Consider the following 23,515-nt stretch of genomic DNA (forward strand, 5'->3'; position numbering starts at 1 on the left):
TTCCTGATGGACCTCTGGACCCCAATGTCCTCTGTACTGTGACTCCCAGCTGACCTCACAGCAGTGTGGCTCACATTTTTTAAGCAAGTAAAATAAAAAGATAAGCAGCTGTGTAGCAAAGAGAAGAGCACTGGTCAAAACAACAGGATGACAAATAACAGGATCTCCAGAGAGATCAGTATTGTTTGAAGAGGGGAAGCAAATGAGGAAGAATATAAGTTGGGATGGAGAAAGGGGGGGGGAGGGAGAGAAGAGGAACATAAACAAGTGTGTTCCTTTTACTGGAAAGAAAAAAATTTGAAGGGAAAATTTCTGAAAGGTAAATGGGAGCTTAATTGGAAGAAAGGCAAATAGGAATGGTGACAAGAATAGCTTTGCATATTTAAGGGCTGCTTTTAAAATATTTATAACTAGGCTTAGATTTTAATGTTAGATACATTCAAAAGCTTGTTTACTGTCACAGTATGTACTCACAAACCCAGTAAAGTAGTCATGAAATCGAATCCAGAAGCACAGCAGATTTGCTAAATCAGAACACCTATTTCTCATTTTCAGAACATGAGTGTCATTAAAAATCTAAAGCACTTAACCCACACATCTCTTACACTGGGGATTTCACAAGCATAATTAAAATAGTGTTATGCTTATGTAATGGAATCAAGGTATGATGGAAGTGAGAATTATCTGTAATATTTTTATGAATGATTTGGCTTGGTTTTGCTATCTAATGGATGCAGAAAGGTTAAAATGCTTCTGGGGCAAAACAGGAGATATGTGGTATTTGTGTCACAGAGCTGTCTGGAGTGGTATGAATGAACCACCAAGGGCTTGCTGGAATCAACACGCATCAAAGGAGGATCCTGGAAAGACAACAGGAACCCCAATGACTGAACAACTGACAGGAGGCTCACGCAGGTGGAACATGTGAACTCAGCATGGTTTTGCAGCTGGAGGACAATGACAGGAACCTGTTATAAGAACTAGGGTCCCATCTGGGACTGAGACACAAAGAAAAAGAGCAGAGATGACTCCTACAGCAGTTTGGCTTGGTGGAGCCCTAGTTTTGGCCAGTCTGAACGCTGTCTTAAACTCTGCTTGTCTGTGCTAACTCAAGGACTTCCTGACATTGTATTCCAGTTGCCTAATAAACCTTACTCTATTTTGAAAAGGCTGCCTGGTATCACTGCAAATGCTTACTATGACCATTGATCCCTGAAGGGCTAAAATCTCAGAACAGGAGTACACGTCAGACAGACTCGCAGTTCAGAGCTCATGGTGAGAATTAGGAGTGCTGGAGCTGGGAGGGTCAGTGTTGGAGATTTTGAGACTGCATGTCCTACCCTTGTGGAAAAGTGTGACTCCTTGGGGACTTGACACACTAAAGGAGGCTGTGTAAAGGCTGAGGCATAGCAGAGATCTTGTCAAGATTGACAAAGGGACATTAGACGCTGAAATTCTGAACCTGCATAGACTTATGCATATACTTAACTTTAAGCGCTTGACTTCAATGCGACTACTCTAGTGCTGAAAGTTAAGCATGTACATAAGTCTCTCAAGGATCAGGGTCTAGTAAAGGCCTGTCCCACATGGCACTGTACACACACAACTGCTCCTGAACTTAATGTGAGATGAGGGTACTCAAGGCTTCACAGAAAATGCTCTTCTTCCCACAGGATCAGGCTCCAAATTGTGATATAAATATAACAAAAAAGGCCAGATGTCCAACTGCCCCAGGCACCATTATTATTTAAATAAATGGCATACAACAAAAAAAAACCAACAAAAAAAAAACAAAAAAAACCCAAACCAAGAATAATTGAGGCAACAATGCATTTTCCTAGAAAGTTTGTCTGTAGCAGGAGGGGACCTTTTTGCATATTACGATTTGGTCACTCTTAGACAGATCATGTAGATCTCACAGGATTTTCCTGCATGCAGATGCATTTCTACAGATCCATGATCAGTGCTGCATTTGCAGGAGAAACATGAAAGTAGACACTAGCATGGTTTTCTCTAAAGTGTTGTTAAGGGTTCAGTGTAAATCCGTCTTCTCCCCACATTTGAAATGGCTCATTTCAAGAGTATTGCAAACTTTGCCCATGTTTAAAAAGGTATTCCACAAATTAAAGCTAATGTTAACATTATTCTATAATACACAGGTTGAGAAAAGAGTGTCTGTACATCTGGGTATAGTGCTTAGATTATCCACAAAGTTTGTTTTTAAAGTCATAAGATACATATAGTGCATAATCAGCAATGACCCACATTTAGGTGAATGAATTTAAGACTAAATTTTAGATATTTAGCATCCATGCAGTTGGGTACCTTACTCATGAAAAATGTTATACAGAGAGTTGGTGGTGGAAAGCAAAATATATCAGTGAGTGAAGATTGTCCCTCAGTAATTGAGAATTTCGGATAGATTGTCCATTTAGAGAAAAAACAGTCCATCAGGAAAATATTGGAGTTACTTTCCCAACTGCGCTTCTCATTGGCACTCCAGGTCATTCCTCTGATATTGCCAATGTCTGGTGATGTGTTCTATTTAGATGTCCCTCGACCACCTGACGGCGTCCGACACCATGAGTTGACGCATCAGCCGAACATAGCGTTGACCAACTCCACATTCTCTCTCGGTAACTCCACATTCGCTCGTTACTGGGGTCCCATGTGCCCAAGGCTCCAACGATCAGCATGCGAGTTTGGACCTCATAGCCCCTAGCTCTCAGGGTGTCAGCCAGAGAGGCGTATTTCTCCAGCTTTCGAGATCGGGCATCGTGGAAAGCTGGGGGCCTGTTTTCAAAGGGCACTGTGATGTCCACCATAATCTTCTTCTTCTGGTCCTCGTTGGTGATGACGATGTCCAGTCGCAGTTAGCTATCCGTTCCAGGGATGGCTGAGTTTACGGCAACCTTCCCCAAAGGTAGCAGGATGGCTCTGACCAGGCGATCTTGGATGGCGTTGTGTCACAGCTGCCAGGCTCTGGAATGGAGCTTGCAGCTACACAAGATGTGGGATAGTGTCCTAATACTACACCAACTTAAATTACTACACCTAATTACTGCAGCAAAATTTTCCAAAACATGGTTTTTATCCCATTTAAGGTTTAAAGAAACATTATATTCTAAATAGAGGAAATTATGTACGTCTGCTTTTCCCTCCTATGTTTGGAATATGTTTGTATGAAGCTCATTTGGAAAACTTGGTCACTGAGTGGAGAATATGATTCCTCCTTAGCAGAAAGGACAGGTTAGTATTACATGGGGAGGAAGGCTAAGAAATAAAGGGAGAGAGCTGGGAGACATGTGAGAAATTGATGTTTTTGTTTTAGTTATGTTCTTACTTTTAAGTTTAGCTAATAGTTTTTATTATGCATGACGCTCTAAGGTCTATGAAAGAGAGCACAGAGGCAGCACAAATTATTCACTTAAGACTCAATTCTGCACCACTGAAATCAATACAAGTTTTGCCACTGCCTTCAGTAGGAGCAGGATCCGGCCCCTTTAAACATCATTCTTCACCTATGTATTTAAGTTCCCTATACATGTGGAATAAGAAATGTAAGGCTATTGACTTGCTTTGATCTTAGGTAAGTCACTTAAATCGTTCTGTTCCTTAGTTTACCCCTCTGTAAAATAAGTACAGTATAATAATGATCTCACAGGGATGTTGTGAGTTTTATAAGTGTCTATTGAATACTTTGAGATCCACAGATTAAAAAGTTTATAATGCTGTTCCAAGTCCTGAGACCTTCCTGTCTTTTGGCGAAAGTATCCATCTGTCTAAAAGCAATGTCCCTGCTTTAATTAAGCTAACATATGGGGCCCAGTTGTTACAAGAGAAGTTAAGATTTAAACTAACCAAAAAGTTAGTTTAAGAGACACCTGTACAGTCAGATACCACCTTGAGCAACCCTTCTGATGAGCCCAACTGTCATCTTCTAAGCTTTAATACAGAACTTTGCTACAGCTTTAAGAACCAGATTCTACTTGTGACAGTCAATATTAAACTTCCTCTCGAAAAAAAGTTTAGTAATGATAAAATATGATTCAAGATTAGAGATATATAAAAAACTAACAACTGACTGAAAATAAAGTAAAAAATGTAATTTAAAAAAAGCACTTGTGAATGAGAATATATTGGTTGTGCCTGATGTTTGTGCTTTTACAAAAACAAGTTTCTCTGGTAAAAACCACCACCATAGTTTGCCAGTAGCTGGAGAAAACTTATTCATCAAGATAACAACCCTAACACTTTCACTGCAGACTCAAGTACTGAGGTTAAACAAACAACAGTCTTTGAGACAGGTGTGGATAAAAAACAGAAGACAAAGTTTGGAGCAGAAAATAGACTTAAATAGCCCTTATTTAACATCATACAGGATAACAGATGACACTGCATAGCAATTGCCTTATACAATTCAAGGGGGTTAAGTAAAATCAGAGAGTAATGCAGCCCTTAATAGAACTCTCGTTAAAGAATAATGTCAGACTATATAGAAAAACAGAAGTTCATCTATTCATTACAAATTAAGAGTTGTTGGGACTTCCTGATGGAGCCACGACAGTTAACAATGTAGGAGCTTTTGCAGCAATTATGAAAAATTAAAATAAAAGCTTGATTTCTCTCCCCTTGGAAGTTTCTAAAGCATTTTGTATCGGACAGTAATTTTCTGTTAATTCTACCAATGATAGAAACAGTTCATCCTATTGCTGATATTTCAGGACAACTCTAGATTGCATCTTTCATGGTAACACTTGATTGACATATTATTACTGATACAGCTGCTGTTTCTTCCTTACTCTTATTTTTAAGAAGGGGATTTTTGTTCATATTTTTCTTGCTCTGGCTCAGTAAATGACACCTCCCCCATACAACCCCTCCCCCAAACAACAAAACAAAACAAAAACAAAAACCCCTCACCTTGAAAGCACATTTTGTGGGTGATACGTCTGATATGATGGGTTCTCTTTTCTGCTCTATTTTTCATTCTTTGGCATTAAACAAAGTAATACTTTTAATGACCTGGAGGAAGCTGAATACTCTGAATTCACTATATTTGGCTCAAGATAAAAAAAGGAGATGGAGAGAAAGATTAACTGGGAGATGCATATGGTTCAATGACTGATTTAACTATCAATTAGATTATACCAGCATTCTGATCTTGAGTTATACTTTGAGCTATTATTTATATCACAACAGTTCTTAGAGGCCCCAACTGAAAATGGGGCCCCATTGTACTAGGCACTGTATACACACACACACACACACACACACACACACACACACACACACAGTAAGAGGCAGTCACTGCCCCAAAGAGCTCACAATTAAAATAAAGACAGAGAAAGGAAGTAGTATTATCCCCACTTTACAGTGCAGAAGTGAAAGAGAGAGAGATTAAATGGCTTGCCCCAGATATTTGGGAAAGCTGAGAACAGAACCCAGATTTCTAATGACCTTGTCTAGGCACTTAACAACAAGACTATGCCTATATTTCCCCCTGTGCTGAGGGTTATAAATAGACTTCTCTGAGTTCTCCCCCTAATTCACTAGAATCCTATATAAATGTGACTGATTCCCTTTTTTTTTTCTTCAAAGTTACTAGGACAATATCTTTTCAATTCTATTATCCGACTCGTTAATTGGAGGCTTTGTGAATCATCAGTAGTTCAACCCAAATTGGATGACTGCCTCATTAAATTCTTGTCTCATTTCCATTAAGATTTTATAAGTTTCATGGGAAATTTATCATGTTACATTCCAGCTCTAAGTGTTTAAGCTTTTGTTCTAAATGGTTTATTTTAGTGGTTACTTATGTCTTTTTGCTGGTGATGACAGAAACAGTTTGCTTTCAGAGGTAGGCCTTTAGGGAGTCCCAAAGATTGATCAATCTTTGTTTTTGGAGATATTTTGCAAAATATGTGATACTTTTAACCATAAAAACACATTTCATGTGTTGACACACTGTTGCAATGCTATATTATTTAAAGTTCCACCATGGGGCTATATGATGCCTCTGGAGGAAGGCTTCAAATGCACCAGCCCATGATCCAAAAGATGGATATCAGCCATGACAGATTACGAATACTATAAAAGCGTACTATGTAAGCATCTAAGAATATTGGTATGTAACTTAGTTGTTGAGACTGTTATAATTTATATTGATAGAGGGCCAAGGGAATGTTTATTAGATGCCATAATGCGTGAATTCAATACAGCCTATGGGAAGAACAAACTGGGAAGCAACACAATGGTTTTCCAGATAAGAACTCTAAGTACACACTTGGAAGACAATAAGTCAAGCTGCTAGCTTCAAGGATGTCTCCAAAGAGTTGCAAACCTTATTGTGTAACAGCTTGGAGTTAGCAGATCAAAATGGGCTATAAACAGGGGGGGGGGGAAATGTCAAGGGGACACAGAGGAAGGTTCTGTGAAAGGATCTATAACGGGGTAGCCAATCTGTGGCTCCGGAGCCGCATGCGCCTTTTCAGACATTAATATGAGGATTCTTGCATAGGTGCTGACTCCGGGGCTGGAGCTACAGGTGCTAACTTTCCACTGCTCAACCCCAGGCCCTGCCCGAACTCCACCCCTTACCCCAAGGCCCCTGCCCCTTCCCGCCTCCTCCCCTGAGCCTGCTGCACCCTTGCTCCTCCCCCGTCCATCCCAGAGCCTCCTGTACACTGCGAAACAACTGATCGCAGTGGGCAGGAAGCACAGGGAGGGAGGGGGAGATGCTGATCAGCAGGAGGTGCTCGGGGTGGCAGTGTATACTGCTGATGTATTACTGTGGCTCTTTGGCAATGTACATTGGCAAATTCTGGCTCCTTCTCAGGCTCCAGTTGGCCATCCCTGGTCCCTGGTCTATAAGGAATCACTCTATCCTGCGTCCCCATGTGGAAGATGATTAGGCACCTGGTAAGCAGATATGAGGACAGTCTATTTTTATTTTCAATAATATTTTGTTTTAAGGAGGCTGTTTGGTCATTGTATTAACCAACAGTCATTACCTCCAAAGAGTCTTGACATGCATAGAACTGTAGGGCTGGAAGGAAGTTCAGAGGTCACCTAGTCCAGCCCTCTCCACTCAGGCAGGACCAAGAACATCCCTGACAGGCGTTGGTATAACCTGTTCCTAAAAACCTCCAGTGACGGGGATTACACAACCTCCCTTGTTATTGGTACACAGGGGACTGCAGCCCAAGGGCCTGTCTGAGAGCATGATTCCACCCACAGTCAGGTAGTGACTTGAAGCCTGAAACCTAATGGGGGTGCACAGAGAGAGATCAGGAGGGTGCAGAACTGCAGTTTTCCTGGTAATTGTGACATCAGCTAATGTAAGACTTCAAGAGACTCAGAACTTAAAATCATGTACATGGTGTGGCAGCAATAGCACATTAGGAAAGAGAAGAAATATCATCTGACCTAAGCACGTTTATCAAATGGTCATATAAATTATAGTCTAACATATAATATCCTCTGCTGACTAGCACCATTCCAACGAGAGCATTTGTACAGGGAAATGCCCAACATACAGTTAAAAGTCTCAACAATAACAGAGTCTTCAAATTCAATACCAACCACATTATAATGAGCAGCTGGGACATGTAAGTGACTTAAGTGAATAAAACTCATTATATTTGATTTAAACTAAACAGTCTGTTACATTTATGGATGATTCTATAAAGTCATATAGTGAGCCCAGAATACAGAATTGCAAGGCTTTTTCTGCCATGGTTTTAGAAAAGGAGACAAGCAACCAATGGTCTGCCAAAATAAGTATCTGAGGGTGTCCCAAAAGTGCATGAAATTTCAAAGTTTAGAAGTATATAACCAAAGACATTCACTTTGGTCTTATCTTCGACGAAGTTAAAGGTGTAATGAGGCTTTTAGGGAAGGGAATGAATAAGAGAATGAAAGAAGTGTGGCTGTGGAACTCTCCCTCCTTCAGGTTTAGAGCAGGGTTTTCAACTTGGGGGCCACAATCCTGAGGGCTCTCAAACAGGTGGTGCCAAGGGTCACAACCATCCTGCCCTTCCAGTATTGCTAAATTGGAGGCAAGTCTCAGATATGTGGGAAGAGGTTCCTGGTGTGGAAAAGGTAAAGAACCACTGGCTGAGAGGAGTGACACAGGTTGGATCACAGAAACCCCCTTGGGACTGCAACTGATGTGCCAAGACTACTTCTGCCCCTGCTTTCCCTGCCAGCTTGGGACTCCGGAGCCCTGCCTGGATGTGCCAGACACGCTTGCTGGCCACAAACACAGACCCAGGTCTGAACCACATCCCACAAACTGCAAGCTTAACTGAAAGCAGCTTAAGAAGTGTTCCTGTCTTTAACATCTGATGCCCATCTCATAATGTGGTCCAACCCCCCCCCCCAATCCATTTTTACCCTGTATAAGCTTTATACAGGGTAAACTCATAAGTTGTTCACCCTCTATAACACTGATAGATATGCACAGCTGTTTGCCCCCCTCCCCCCAGTATTAATACATACTCTGGGTTAATTAAGAAGTGATTTTATTAAATACAGAAAGTAGGATTTAATTGGTTCCAAGTAGTAACAGACAGAACAAAGTGAATTACCAAGCAAGTCTATGCCTAATACATTAAGAAAACTGAATACAGATAAAACCTCACCCTGAGAGGTGTTCCAGTAAGCTTCCTGTTACAGACTAGTCTCCTTCTAGTCTGAGTCCAGCAATCACTCACAACCCTTGTAGTTCATAGAATCATACAATATCAAGGTTGGAAGGGACCTCAGGAGGTCATCTAGTCCAACCCCCTGCTCAAAGCAGGACCAATCCCCAACTAAATCATCCCAGCCAGGGCTTTGTCAAGCCTGACCTTAAAACCTCTAAGGAAGGAGATTCCACCACCTCCCTAGGTAACCCATTCCAGTGCTTCACCACCCTCCTAGTCAAAAAGTTTTTCCTAATATCCAACCTAAACCTCCCCCACTGCAACTTGAGACCATTACTCCTTGTTCTGTCATCTGCTACCACTGAGAACAGTCTAGATCCATCCACTTTAGAACCCTCTTTCAGGTAGTTGAAAGCAGCTATCAAATCCCCCCTCATTCTTCTCTTCTGCAGACTAAACAATCCCAGTTCCCTCAGCCTCTCCTCATAAGTCATGAGCTCCAGCTCCCTAATCATTTTTGTTGCCCTCCGCTGGACTCTTTCCAATTTTTCCACATCCTTCTTGTGGTGTGGGGCCCAAAACTGGACACAGTACTCCTGTTTGGCATTGGTGAGGCCTCATCTGAGGGGAATGATCATGTCTCTCGATCTGCTGGCAATGCCCCTACTTATACAGCCCAAAATGCCGTTAGCCTTCTTGGCAACAAGGGCACACTATTGACTCATATCCAGCTTCTTGTCCACTGTAACCCCTAGGGTCCTTTTCTGCAGAACTGCTGCCTAGCCATTCGGTCCCTAGTCTGTAGCAGTGCATGGGATTCTTTTGTCCTAAGTTCAGGACTCTGCACTTGTCCTTGTTGAACCTCATCAGGTTTCTTTTGGCCCAATCCTCTAATTTGTCTAGGTCCCTCTGTATCCTATCCCTACCCTCCAGAGTATCTACCACTCCTCCCAGTTTAGTGTCATCTGCAAACTTGCTGAGAGTGCAGTCCACGCCATCGTCCTGATCATTAATGAAGATATTGAACAAAACCGGCCCCAGGACCGACCCTTGGGGCACTCCGCTTGAAACTGGCTGCTAACTAGACATGGAGCCATTGATCACTGTCCTTTGTTCCAGTTTCTTACAGGTATCCTTTGGGGGTGGAGAGGCTCTCTCTTCAGCCAGCTGAAGACAAAATGGAGGGGTCTACCGGGGGTTTAAATAGACTCTCTCTTGTGGGTGCACACCCCTCCCTCCCCCTGTGTAGAATCCAGCTACAAAATGGAGTTTTGGAGTCACATGGGCAAGTCACATGTCCATGCATGACCGAGTTCATTACCAGCCAAGCCACATTCCTGGGAAAGTTCAGATGTGGATTGACGTCTCCAAGTTCATTGTTGGCTTAAGGGCTTCTTGATTGGGCACTTACTGAGAATAGTCTTTTCTCAGGAAGCTGACCATCTGCTTCACTAAAACCTACTTAAAATCAAACAAATATACAGCCGATATTCATAACTTCAAGTACAAAAATGATACATGCATACAAATAGGAGGAAAGTATTCAGTAGATCATAACCTTTACAGAGATATGTTACATGGTATATGTAGCATAAAACATATTCCAGTTATGTCTTATATACATTCATATTTCCATAAAGCCTTATGGGGTGCAATGTCATAAGGAGTACTGTGGTTTATAAGACTTCTCTAACTTGTTCTGTGAAGAGAAAGAAAGCAATTCCTCCCTTACAAGATTTTAAATTTTAAAATTATATACAGAATTATGAAAGTTAGAGATGGAACAGACTTAACCTATCTGTTATAGAAGCCACGTTCAGCTGAATCAAAACCCAGATATTATTTCAAGACATTTGGATCTACTAGAGAAATGGGAGCCCTACAAATAAATATCCTAAGTAAGGGCACAGTATTAACATGTCCCAGGCCAGCATATGGTTAAATCAATTTTTCTAAACAGTTTCTCATCTTCCTTAATGTTCAGTTAATATGGTACTACTGATTTCATACCCAACACAAATACTCCACATATTGCAAATTCACAAAGTATACTTCGTTCTGTCCATTAGAATAATTCACCTTTCATCTTCCCATATGAAAGACACCTTGGGGTCAACAACCCAGATTTTGGGAGACACCCTTAGGCCTGGTCTACACTACGGGGGGGGGGGGGTGTCGAACGCGTAGCTGAAGTCGAACTACCTTAGTTTTAATTTCCTACCTGTCCAGACGGCGCGGGATCGAACTCCGCGGCTCCCCCGTCGACTCCGCCACCGCCATTCGCGATGGAGGAGTTCCTGGGTCGACGGGAGCGCGTTCGGAGTTCGAACTATCGCGTCTAGATTAGACGCGATAGTTCAAACTCCGAGAAGTCGAACTCTCCGCGTCGACCTGGCGGGTAAGTATGGACCTACCCTTAGAAGCCAGAAAAGGAAGTGGATTCGCGTCTTCCTTCTCCAATATTATGGACAGACTAACAGCTTTAACAGTTAACTTTTCCCCATAGGGAAAGTTATAAAGGTGTGGCAATGAACGCCACGTCACCTTAACATAGATCAGTTTCCTCTTATTTGTGCGCAGGGTAAAGCCCAGCAGCTTTATTTAACACAGCTTTTGTGACAGTACCATTCCTTCTATGATTGAAGGAAAAAGTCTCCCTACAGCATATGAGTGGGTATAAAAAATGCTACATATGAGAAGTGTAGCCTTTTACACCCCTTTTATACAGGTGTACATGCCTCAACAAAGTTCAAGGCAGTGGAGAATCAAGGTCCATACAGAGAGCAAGCTAAAGAACTGGCCCAATCATGCTCCCATTGCCATCAATGTAAGCAGGAACGGACCCATTAGGAAAGGGATGTTGGATTCTATTGTAATGAAATAATCAGTGTAAGGTAATCTGGGTTTTAAGTCTCGATTGGTTAAATGTAAGGTTTATTTTGTGGTCTGACGATTGTTAGAAAATGTACCTGTCATGTATCTACTCCTGTGGCTCTTGCTAAGATGATAAAACCCATTCTTTTAGGTCACAAGTGTAGCAACCTTTTCCCCTCCTCTTATTAAGAGCTAAGAATATGTTTCTGTGAGATAAAGTTTTCATGGGAAGAATGCTACCTTGTGAGACTAAAATGTGTAGTAGTATAAAATGTGGTTTTGATAGCATATGCTATATTTTTTATTTTGTTTGAAAGGATACAGTAGTGACAGATGTACCAGATACCTTCTTATATGGCCTATGTATATCGTAATCTTGTGGATGTTATCCTCCCCAAAACAACATTCCTAAATATTTTATTTGGTATAGGCAGACTTTTGAAGATTCAGAGGTTTTTATTTTATTTTTTCTTTTTCCTAAATCAGCATTTAAGGTGTCTAGTCTGTTTCTAATTAGCATAAATCATCAAATCAGTGAGTCACTTCATATGAAGTGATGAAAGCTAGGTAGTAAAAACATTTCATTTCCAGAGCAAAAAAATCCCACCCCCACCTTCATGAAGCTGGACTTAAGGTGGTAAATATTTAATATCATTAACTTAAAGGGGATGCTTTAATAGTTTTGTGGTTTTAAAATATAAACCACAGGGATTCTCAAAAGGAGCCTAAAAGGGTGCCCAGCTCCATTTGGATCCTGTGAAAGTCCCAGTCTAACTGAAGGCCAAGTAGTTCACAGTTAAGGCAATACTTTGTAACTAATGGAAATGCAGAGGTAAGACTCTCCCTAAAAACAACTGTAATTCTATGCTCATATCCCTGCTACTCTCTACACCACTCATGTAAGGTGGATACCAGGAACTCAGATGGCTAAATGCCATTTCAAAACTAATATACTCTAGTATTTTCCTTGCAACTGCAGATATCTTAAAATACAGTTCTTGACCCATCTATTCTCCATATACACTAACAACTTTGTAAAAATGGCATCAAGAGGTTACACTTATATTACATGCTCAATTTGCTCAGTTTATATAGATAAACGGTGTTTGTTTTGTTTAACCTGCCAGCCCTACAAACATACGTTTCAATCCTACAAAAAACTCTTCATGGACAGACACCTGTTCCTTCAAGGAGCCTCAATGATTTCAGCGAGGCTCCCTGCATATTCAAGATCTTAGCTTAGGATCTGAGGGTATGTCTTCACTGCAAAGATGGCATAAATGTGAGCAGCCACCCTGCAATGCCCTACCTGAATTACTGCATCCTCATTGGTCCTGCACTCACCTGTGAGTGTTGCTAGAACTTCTGGTGGCATATCCCATAGTTTTGGGTGCTGCATTACGTTGAACTGCCCTATGGTTCTTTCCCAGTGAATTGTGGGAGAACCTGTCTGTCCTTCTGGGCACACAGGGGAACTGTGGGAACACAGAGGACTATCAGCACTCGAGTGATTTAGCCTGTGTAGTCACTGCAAAGTGGATGGGTTGCAAGTCCAAGTCAATGTGGAACTTGGGCTCTAACCCACACCCTCAACCATGCCAGCCAGCCCAGGTTTGAAAGCATCATTCAACTCAGGGGAGAAGTGTGTGTGTCTGGACAGAAGGGGAATTAGGGCCAACACTCATGTCAAGAGCCCAGGCTAATTCTCATACTCTGAGAGACTCAAGATGTGTTCCGGCACATGCATCATCACCATTAATAAAGATTCCAGTCCAACTGGGCCTTCAGTTACATGTGTGAAAACCCACTGTCCTCGATTATGCTCTCAGTTACATCTGCATAAGCCAACTGCTCTCAGTGTGGTTTCACAGGTCTAACTGATGTCATTAGGTTCCACTTGCAGCCTCACCTGTGCAACTTAGTTAACAAGTCTGATAGTGATGTATGAGCCAGGGTTGTTTGTTTGTTTTAATTTTTAAATCCAAGTTTCTCTCTGTGTGTTTTGGTTCCACAGGGCATCCAGGAGTAAAAACTTACACAGTTCCTTAAAGCAAGGAGGAACATATTTGAATAGGGAGCTGATCTGCTGAGCAAGTGGTGTCATTTTTATACAGTGATTTTTTAAGAGCATAACCACTCAGTTAAACCACAAAAGATGTGTTTAATTCAGAGTATATATTTACCTTAGCCACAAGGTTATAATGGGTTGAAGATGTCTGCAGATGCATGGCACCCTGCCACCTGGATAGTAAAAGGTCAAAATGGTTTTACAATTTTCAGTGGCGAGGCTGAGGGAAATGTGTGAGAGAGGTTGGATGGGATTTGGCTAAATCTAGGCTGTCATAGTTTTGGCTTAAAGTCAAGTTATAACTCTACATAGAATGATATTAAGGAAACAAGTGGAAGAATTAAAACCTTTCAATTTGGATTTTCTAGTAAAGAAAAAGAGATGACAATGTTTTAAAGCCTCAAGTATGTCGTACTTGTTGCAAGTTTAAGAGAGCAGGAGAACACTAATCCACTAGGGCTATGGCTACAGTAGAGAGCTTACCGCAGCCCAGCTTCAACGATGCACCTGTAAGCTCTCTAGGGTAACTGCTCTAATTGATAGGAGAGAGCTCTCCCGTTGACTTAATTAATTCACCCTCAACGAGCGGCAGTAGCTCTCCCCCGACATAGTGCTGTCCACACCAGCGCTTAGGTTGGTGCAACTTATGTTGCTCAGGGGCCTGATTTATTCATTCCCTGAGTTACATTAGTTATACATAAGCACCTTCGTTTTCAGTCTAAACGGCTTTTTACCGAAAAATCCTGGGCAAAATACAAAAAGTATTATTCTTTTTTTTCTGATTTTCACGCTACTTTTGTATCAAATATATAAAAATAACTTGTTTTATTAGAAAAATGCAATACATTGCATGAGATATGTGTCTCAATACATTAGTCTCTGTGTATATGCAAATTTGCCTGTTGAAGTAAGGCTATGTATTAGTCTAGAAGATACACACAGTAGACAAACAGACACACATGCAAACTCTGAAGTGCGTGCGCATCTGAACCTACTGATGAATTTCATGCCCACCACATACACATTTCAAGCTGTTAGCAGATAATGGTTAAAGATCTGACAATAAAATGGGAAGAAAATGAAAATCTGTATCAGAATATGTTTCAGAATACAAGGAAATATTCAAAAGTTTTTAAGAAAAATCAGAAACAAGAAAAAAGGATTAAGTTGAGCGTATGCGCTGCAAATGGTGTGGCCCAATTATTAAATGTAAATATTTACAGGTTAATAGTTCTAAATCTACAACAGTAAACTGTTTATTCAAATGAAAAGTTTTATTTTGGGGATTAGAGATATCTTGTTTTCTTAAACTCAGAAGTGGCATTGTGTTTTGAGTTCTGGTTTAGATCCGCAGCAAACCACACTGATGAACGGAATTCAAAGCATTAATATACAGAATACTTTTTTCCCCTTGTCTTTCCATCCACCAAAATAAACCGCAATATTTACCCAGAAAAATTATTTTTTTGCACTGATTTTCACCTGTTTTTGTTGTTGTGGTAATAAACACTGATAAATTCCTGGGAAAATTTAAATAAAGTAAAACAAAGGGTCCTAGTTATACAGTAGAACCTCTGAGTTATGAACACAAGAATTACAAACTGACCAGTCAACCACACACCTCATTTGGAACTAGAATTACACAATCAGGCAGCAGCAGAGACACCCCCCCCAAAAAAAGAAGAAAAAGAAAATACAGTACTGTGTTAAACTACTAAAAAAAATATAAAGGGAAAGCAGCATTTTTCTCCTGCATAATAATGTTTCGAAGTTGTATTAAGTCAATGTTCAGTTGTAAACTTTTGAAAGAATCACCATAATGTTTTGTTCAGAGTTACGAACATTTCAGAGTTACGAACAATCTCCATTCCCAGGGTGTTTGTAACTCCGAGGTTCTACTGTACTGACACAGACGTAGTGCAGACATAACCTCAGGCCTGTCTACGCTACACAGTTTTGTTGGCAAAAGGCAGCTTTTGGTGACAAAACAGTGGAAGTGTACACACTACAAAGCTACTTTTAGCGGCAAAACTCTGCTGTTTTGCTGACAAAATAAAACCGCCTTGACGAGAGGCATAAAGCTTTTTGCGGCAAAGTTAAAATGACAGAGCATCAGTGTAGACACTGCCTTTCAGTATGTCGACGTAACAATGCCTGCCATGACTGCTCTGCTCATTTTTTTGAGCTTGGCTGCTCTGCAGGCATGCACCTTTCCTCTTTCCAAGCTCCTGGAAGTTCTGATAGCTGAGCATGCATTCAGCTCTGGCAGCAAAGAGCAAATCATTAAAGTGGAAATCCTGCTCTTCCCCACACCAGGAACACAGCAGCAGGCATGCTGCTGCTGCAGAGGGGAAAGGGGAGACTGCTGTGTTGTGGGGTGTCCCCCTTCCCCTGCCTCAGGATTGGTTGCTCAGGTAGTTGTTTGAACTTAAGAGACAGCATGCCGACACTCACTGTCCCCCAACATGCATACTCTCCCCCCCCCCCCACAGTCTTTCCCACATATACTCTCCCCCCCACACACAATCTCTCTCGCACTCCCCATACAAACTTTAGGCAGCAATAGAGTTGGGAAGCAGAAGCAATTAATCTGTCGGCTCACAATTTGCAATTGCCTATTTCCATTATATTTGCATAAGTGTGTTAAGGCAGGTTAAGAACAAAACAAAACAAAAACCAGAAACCCTTAATATTCTAAAGCATGATGCTTTAGGATATAATACCATGACACCTGAAACATAAGTCAGGATGTAGATAATTATTATAAAACAGCAAGTAAAATTTTTTTTACAAGTGTATTTAGATTTATCTAATATCTAGCAGAGTAGGTTGTTAGAGTATATATATACACAGTAATGTTTTTGTCAACAACATCCATCACAACTGTGTATCAAAGCCATTTATTATCTTGATAGCTTGCTATAATTTTGGGACTTCTGACATCCTTAGAACACTAATTTCATTCAAACCTTAGATACCGTGTATGTTTGTACAATTTCTATTTTAGTTTTGTCAAATATATTTCTGTTCTCTGTTCTGAGGCAATCACCTCTCCCCGACCAAAACAGTAGCATTATATACTTCAGTCATCTAATGAATGAAAGGGAGAGGGAGACTGATAGGTCCAGAAGCTGTTAATCAAGACGGATTTTCAGTGTTCGCATCTGACCTTAGCATTTTTCAGAATTTCATTGGTCTCCCTGGTGATGGTTGCTATGATAGTTTTCAATGCTGGTCAGTAGTAATGCTCAAAATGTAATTTTGCTGTCTTTACACAGTCTTTTCAACCTCTGTTAATCCATTTTTGTCACTTGCTTCCTCTATAAAATAAATCATAGTGCTTCTCTTGTTCATTAGTGATTTCCTCTGGAAGCTGAATCTATACATCTATTTGTTTGCACTGGTTTTCTTAGCTTGCCACACAGGTTGTCTCAGTGTACTGTGTAAGAACATTGTGTATTAGAAAGCCCTTTCAGAATCTGACTTACCAGTGCTGAGTGTCTGAAACACTCAGTAACTTCAAATTCTGTTAACTATGCTGGAGTTGAATGCACCTAGTACATCTCAGATGCTCACAATATTGAAGGATTAGGCTCCATTTAGTTTAGATCAGGCACTTAAGAACATAAGAATGGCCATACTAGGTCAGCTCAATGGTACATCTAGTCCAGTATCCTGCCTTTCAACAGTGGCCGGTTTCTGAGGCTTCAGAGGGAATGAACAGAACAGGGTAATTATCAAATGATCCAGCCCATCATCCAGTGCCAGTTTCTGGCAATAAAAGGTTTAGGGATACCCAAAGCATGGGGTTGTGTCCCTGACCATATTGCCTAATAGCCATTGGTGGACCTATCCTCCATGAACTTAACTGATTATTTTTTGAACCCAGTTGTACTTTTGGCCGTCACAACATCTGCAGCTAACAAGTTCAACAGGTTGACTGTATGTTGTGTAAAGTACTTCCTTATGTTTGTTTTAAACTTGTTGCCTATTAATTTCATTCAGTGACCCCTTGTTCTTGTGTTACATGAAGGAATAAACACTTCCATATTCACTTTCTCCAAACTATTCATGATTTTATAGACCTCTAGCATGTCCCCTGCTTAGTTGTCTTCTTTCCAAGACGAACAGTCTTTTTAATCTCTCCTCTTATGGAAGTTGTTCCATACCCTTAGCCATTTTTGTTGGCCTTCTCTGTACCTTTTCTAATTCTAATGCATCTTTTTTTTAGATGGGGTGACCAGAACTGCATGCAGTATTCCAGATGTGGGTGTACAAGGGATTTACATGGTGGCATTATGATATTTACTGTATCCTTATCTCTCTTTCCTAATGGTTCCTAACATAGTTAGCTTTTCTGACTGACGCTGCACATTGAGCAGCTGTTTTCAGAGAACTATCCATGATGACTTCAAGATCTTTTCTGAGTGGTAACACTAATTGAAACCCCATCATTCTGTACATATAGTTGGGATTATGTTTTCCAACATGCATTACTTTGCATTTATCAACAGTGAATTTCATCTGCCATTTTCTTGATCAGTCACCCAGTTTTGTAAGATCCCTTTGAAACTCTTCACTGACAGCTTTCTATTTAACTATCTTGAATAAAATATCATCTGCAAATTTTTCCACCACAGCTTATCTCCTTTTCCAGATCATTTATGAATATGTTGAACAGCACCGGTCCAGTAGGAGGACCCCACTATTTACCTCTCTCCACTGAGAGAGCTGATCATTTATTCCTGCTCTTTGTTTCCCATCTTTAAACAGTTACTGGTCCAGGAGAAGGCCTTCCCTCTTATCCCATGACTGCTCAGTTTGCTTAAGAGTCTTTGGTGGGGGACTTTGTCAAAGGCTTTCTGAAAGTCCAGGTACACTATATCCACTGGATCACCCTTGTCCATGTGTTTGTTGACCCCCTCAAAAGAATTCTAAGAGATTGGTGAGTCATGATTTCCCTTTACAAAAACAGTGTTGACTTTTCCCCAACATATTGTGTTCACCTCTGTCTGATATTTGTTCTTTATTATAGTTTCAACCAATTTTCCTGATACTAAAGTTAGGCTTAATGGCCTGGAATTGCCAGCATCGCCTCTGGAAGCTTTTTTAAAAATCGGCATTACATTAGCTACTGTCAAGTCATCTGGTACAGAGGCTGATTTATGCAATAGGTTACATACCACAGTTAGTAAACTACAGTTTCTAATTTGAGTTCCTTTGGAACTCTTGGGTGAATACCACCTGGTCCTCGTGATTTATTACTGTTAAATTTATCAATTTGTTTCCAAACCTCCTCTACTGGCAGTTCAGTCTGGGACAGTTTCTCAGATTTGTCACCTAAAAAGAATAGTTCAGCTGTGGGGATCTCCCTCATATCTTCTGCAGTGAAGACCATACAAAGAAATCTTTTAACTTCTCCACAGATGGCCTTCTTCCTGGGTTGCTCCTTTAGTACCTTGACTGTCCAGTGGCTCCACCGATTGTTTGCAGGCTTCCTGCTTCTGATTACTTAAAACGTTGTTACTGTTTGCTTTTGTCTCTTTTGCTAATTTCTTTTCAACTTCTTTTTTGCCTGCCCAATTATACATACACACTTGACGTACCAGAGTTTATGTTCATTTCTATATTCCTCAGTAGGACTTGACTTCTAATTTTTAAAAGATATGTTTTTGCCTCTAACCACCTTTTTTCCCCTGTTGCTGAGCCATGGTGGCATTTTTGGTCCTCTGATTTATTTATTTTTTATTTATTTATTTATTTTACATTTGGGGTATACATTTAGTTTGAGCCTCTACTATTCTGTTTTTAAGAAGTTGCTATGCAGCTTTCAAGCATTTCACCCTTGTGCCTGCTCCTTTTAATTTTCATTTAACTAACTTCCTCATTTTTGTGTAGTTCTCCTTTTTTAAGTTAAATGCTACTATGGTGGGTTTCTTTGGTATTTTCCACCCCCTACAAAGATGGTAAATTTAATTACATTCTGGTCATTATTACTGAACAGTTCCGCTATATACACCCCTGTGCTCTACTTAGGACTGAATCAAGAATTCTCTCTCTTCCCTTGTGGGTTCCACTCAAAGTCCATGGAAGTATTTTCATTGACTAATGGGCTTTAGCAGGATCTAAGTGCCTCTCTCCTGTTACTGCATGCTTGCCTTCATGCCTCTAAGCAGAGCGATCCATATTTATTCAGGGGACGTAAAAAGCAACTCATTTGATTCCCTCCTTTTCTATTCCTTTCTACATTATTGAACGACATACAAATTTTGCATTCTCTAAAACACACAAAATGTTGATTGGAGACTGAAGATGCTTCCCTATGCGCTGTAGAAGATGATGTATGTGTCAGACAAGACATTTTTATCTTCTTGGTGCCATCTATGTATAGTACACACTGTAGCACTAAAGTGAAAATATGTGTATAATATTTTATATTTTCAGCAACTGAATCTACTTCAATTAATGTTCGAACACTTTAGATACTACAGTTCAATTTCCCGAAGTCTATTTAAACAGCAGTGGACCTCTTCAAGATAAAGTGTCTTGTTTCTAAATATATTGCACTGATCCACTAAATGACATGCTGTAACTTTCCTACCAATCCAATGGACTATAGGAAATCTTTGGAAAAAATGGTCCAGCCCCATCTTTGGCTATTCTAGAACAAGTCCCAATTTTGCAGTGAGTGCACACTAATTAGACAACCTTCAAAAAAAAACAAAAAAAACCCCAAAAGATCACTTACCTACATATTTTCTTTCTTTCTGCTTCTCAACACGGGAAAAAAGAAAATTGAGTTCATCACCATGGAAATAGACTACAACATCAGCCAATCAAAATGTAAGCAGGGTCTGAATGAGCTCTCCCTTGACACCTAGTAAAGAACTGGTGGAAAAGACTACAGGAGCAGACTGTATTTGCACAGAAACACCTACTCTGCCTGGAGGGGGTGGGGGGGATCAGCAGAGAGAGACCCGTTACATCAAAGTGATCAATTTTGGCTGTTTGGGCTTAAAATTGACTTTAATACTAAATGCTGGGGTAATGAAATGTTGTTGTAATGAAATGTTGTTATCCTTATTATATGCGTAAAGGGCAGCATGCTCTAATTAAGGGAGGTCACCCTACCTTAACCTCACTCGCTATGTAGGGGGTAGTGATGCCAAATCCAAGTAAGAGTCAGAGTGGGTGGGAACCTGATGGAATAGCAGGAGCCATTTGACTCTCCTACTCCAGTGTTTAAGGACAGAGCTGACTAGACTCATTTGAGTATCCTGGTTCTCTCTCAGTGATCACTAGAGCTAAACTCACTGATAAGCTGATATAAGGGGGATGAACCTGAGACATGGTACAGAGACAGAGACAGTATTGCAGTGAAAGGACAACTCAGAGGAGACAGCAGCAGAGAGGATCCCCACTACCCAGTGAAATCACTAAAGAGCTGAAATCGCAGAGAACTGGGCAAAGTGGTGGAATCTCAGAACACAGCATTGGATCAAGAGGTGGCAGTGACAGCAGCAGACAGAGCAACAAACAATGGCAGAAACACTGAGGAGCAGAGGTGGAGGCATCACTACCATCTTCTACCCTCAGGGCTGGGAGGCAAACCCACTCAGACACCTCCCCAGTCTCCAAACTCTGAGTGGGGTGCAGCAGAGGGACAAGAGGAGTGCTATGTTAAAAATGGGAAACAAAGAAAAAGGACGGTGCCCAGGACACTGTGGGGTGGGTGTTTTGCTTATTGGTTGCATACTTTCAAATCATTGTTGCAGTGTTTTTCCAAATTGTGTTTTCTTTTATAAAAGTTTTCTTTTGTTATATACTGACTCAGTGTTTGCGAGTGGGGAAGTGTTACCTCTTAGAGGTGCTCAGCGTAGTGCTTAGTTTTCCCAGATTACTGGCTGGGTGATTGAGCTGGTTCTGTTTTGTATCATTAAGAAGAACCCCTTAGATCGGGGTTGGCAACCTTTCAACAGTGGTGTGCTGAGTCTTCATGTATACACTCTAATTTAAGGCTTCGCGTGCCGGTAATACATTTGAACGTTTTTTAGAAGGTCTCTCTATAAGTCTATAATATAACCAAACTACTGTTATATGTAAACAAGGTTTTCAAAATGTTTCAGAAGCTTTATTTAAAATTAAATTAAAATGCAGATCTTATTAGTTTAGTGTGATCCTTGCCCTTGCTTTTCCTTGCTTAGTTTTGCAGTGTCTGGTGGCACATATTTAGATACTTTAAGCTACACACAGGCTTCTGAGTGATCAGTTGTTAACCACCTGGAACCCCAGATCGGCAGCTGAGATGAGTGGAGCTGGCGGCTGATAGGGCTGAGCAGGGCCGGAGGTCTAGACCCTGTCTGGTAGGGGGCCTGCGCTGGAACTCCAACTGGAAGCAAGGTGAGTGGGGCTGCGGCGGGGACCCTGGCTGGCAAGGGGCCAGCAGCCGGAACCCCAGAGCGGCAGTGGGCTGAGTGGGTCAGCCCACCCAGCTCTGGGGTTTCAGCGGTGGGCTGAGCGGCTGGGCTGGGGTTTTGGTCACTGGCTCCTGCCAGAGCGGCAGCGGGCTGAGTGGCTCAGCCCGCCCTGTGTGCCATCAAAAATCGGCTTGCTTGCCACCTTTGGCACGTGCCGTAGGTCGTCCGCCCCTGCCTTAGATATTGAACCCAGCGCTTGTTGCTGCCTACACTGCCTGGCAGAAAGGCTACAAAAACATGCATTTTAACTTGGCATATGTTCTACTGAAGTAATGCGATTATTCCCAGGAGGAGTCTTTGATAGCTACACTTCACCAAAAACTAACTAGCAACAGTCCTAACTAACACAGATGCCCCAAAATGAATAAATATCAAGTTATAGAGAAGAAAAAAAATTGCCTACCTTTCTTTTAATAAAGTATGGTAGAACGTCTTCACGTTGGAACACTGAAATCAAGAAACTAATTTATAACTAAATTTCTTATTTCTCCACCCACTACTCATCTGTAGCATTGGAAACTATTTGACAGGTCCAAATATACTGAAAGTGAATTTTAAAAGGATGATCATTCAGAAGACTTTACAGGCGCAATTACTTGCTGGTCACTCTGGCTGGAGGCTACCTATGCAGAAGCAAAAACATATCTAAAATGATATAGCTGATTGGGTTTTGCCTAAAAGTTTTGTGCAAAAGTGCCTGCTTTCCACAAAAAATGCTGATTTTTGTCAAAAACCAGAATGGCTTGGAAACATGCAATTTACAGCTAAAAATTGAAATATTGCGTTTCAAAATGGCACCGTGGTGCATCCAGGCAGTAGTAGTTCAGATGCCTTATTCCCATTCTCCTCTGAGAGACAAGTTCTCTGGCCACACTATTTATCTCATAATACCCCAAGGCCAGTGGCTCCTATCACACAACCCTTCCTCTCACCAAGAGGAAAGAAAGTGCTGCATCATGAGAGATGTAGTACAGCCAGAGAGCTTGACTCACAGAAGAAAATGGGAGCACATAAGGCACCCAAACTACAAATAAAGATCCAATGAGGTTCAGTGGGGCCATTCTGAATTGAAATATTTTGATTTTCAAAATTTTGCTTAAAAAAAGTCAAAATTTTCCATCAGACAGAACCCCCTATTTTTCACCTAGCTCTACTAAACAACATTGGTTGGGAAATATTGGTAGAATTGATCAAATTACTTCTTGCATTACACCCTTTTGGATCAAGAATTAATACTTTGCGCAGAATACACCCTAATCTTAGTTGGAAACAAAACATGTCTTCTGTGATAAAGCTGTGAATCTCTCTTTGCAAAATAATTTGGGAGGCTTTTTGAACATCTTATTGTATTGTAGGTGTGACACACTGAACTACTGTAACAGACTGATCTTTATGTGTTGGCTCCCACTAGATATAAGTTGGGACACAGTCCTTTTATAACCCTATTT

At 40.9% G+C, this 23,515-nt stretch overlaps 1 protein-coding gene across 4 annotated transcripts in view; it reads right to left on the reverse strand.

The window, feature by feature from the left end:
* The window catches only part of SRGAP1 (SLIT-ROBO Rho GTPase activating protein 1), a 242,346-nt gene that overhangs the window by 177,419 nt on the left and 41,412 nt on the right, over positions 1-23,515 (reverse strand). Inside the window, exon 1 of one of the 4 annotated variants that reach the window (XM_039502449.1) lies at positions 12,867-12,936. The exons of 2 other annotated variants lie outside the window; for them this stretch is intronic. In XM_039502449.1, coding sequence (XP_039358383.1) covers positions 12,867-12,921 — 55 coding nt within the window. In that variant the 5' untranslated portion in view covers positions 12,922-12,936. Of the gene's footprint in view, positions 1-4,923; positions 5,027-12,866; positions 12,937-23,515 lie in introns of those variants that run through there. One more of the 4 variants, XM_039502432.1, reaches the window with a different exon arrangement.

Source organism: Mauremys reevesii, linkage group 1 (genome assembly GCF_016161935.1).
Source record: "Mauremys reevesii isolate NIE-2019 linkage group 1, ASM1616193v1, whole genome shotgun sequence".
Classification (NCBI taxonomy): domain Eukaryota; kingdom Metazoa; phylum Chordata; order Testudines; family Geoemydidae; genus Mauremys; species Mauremys reevesii.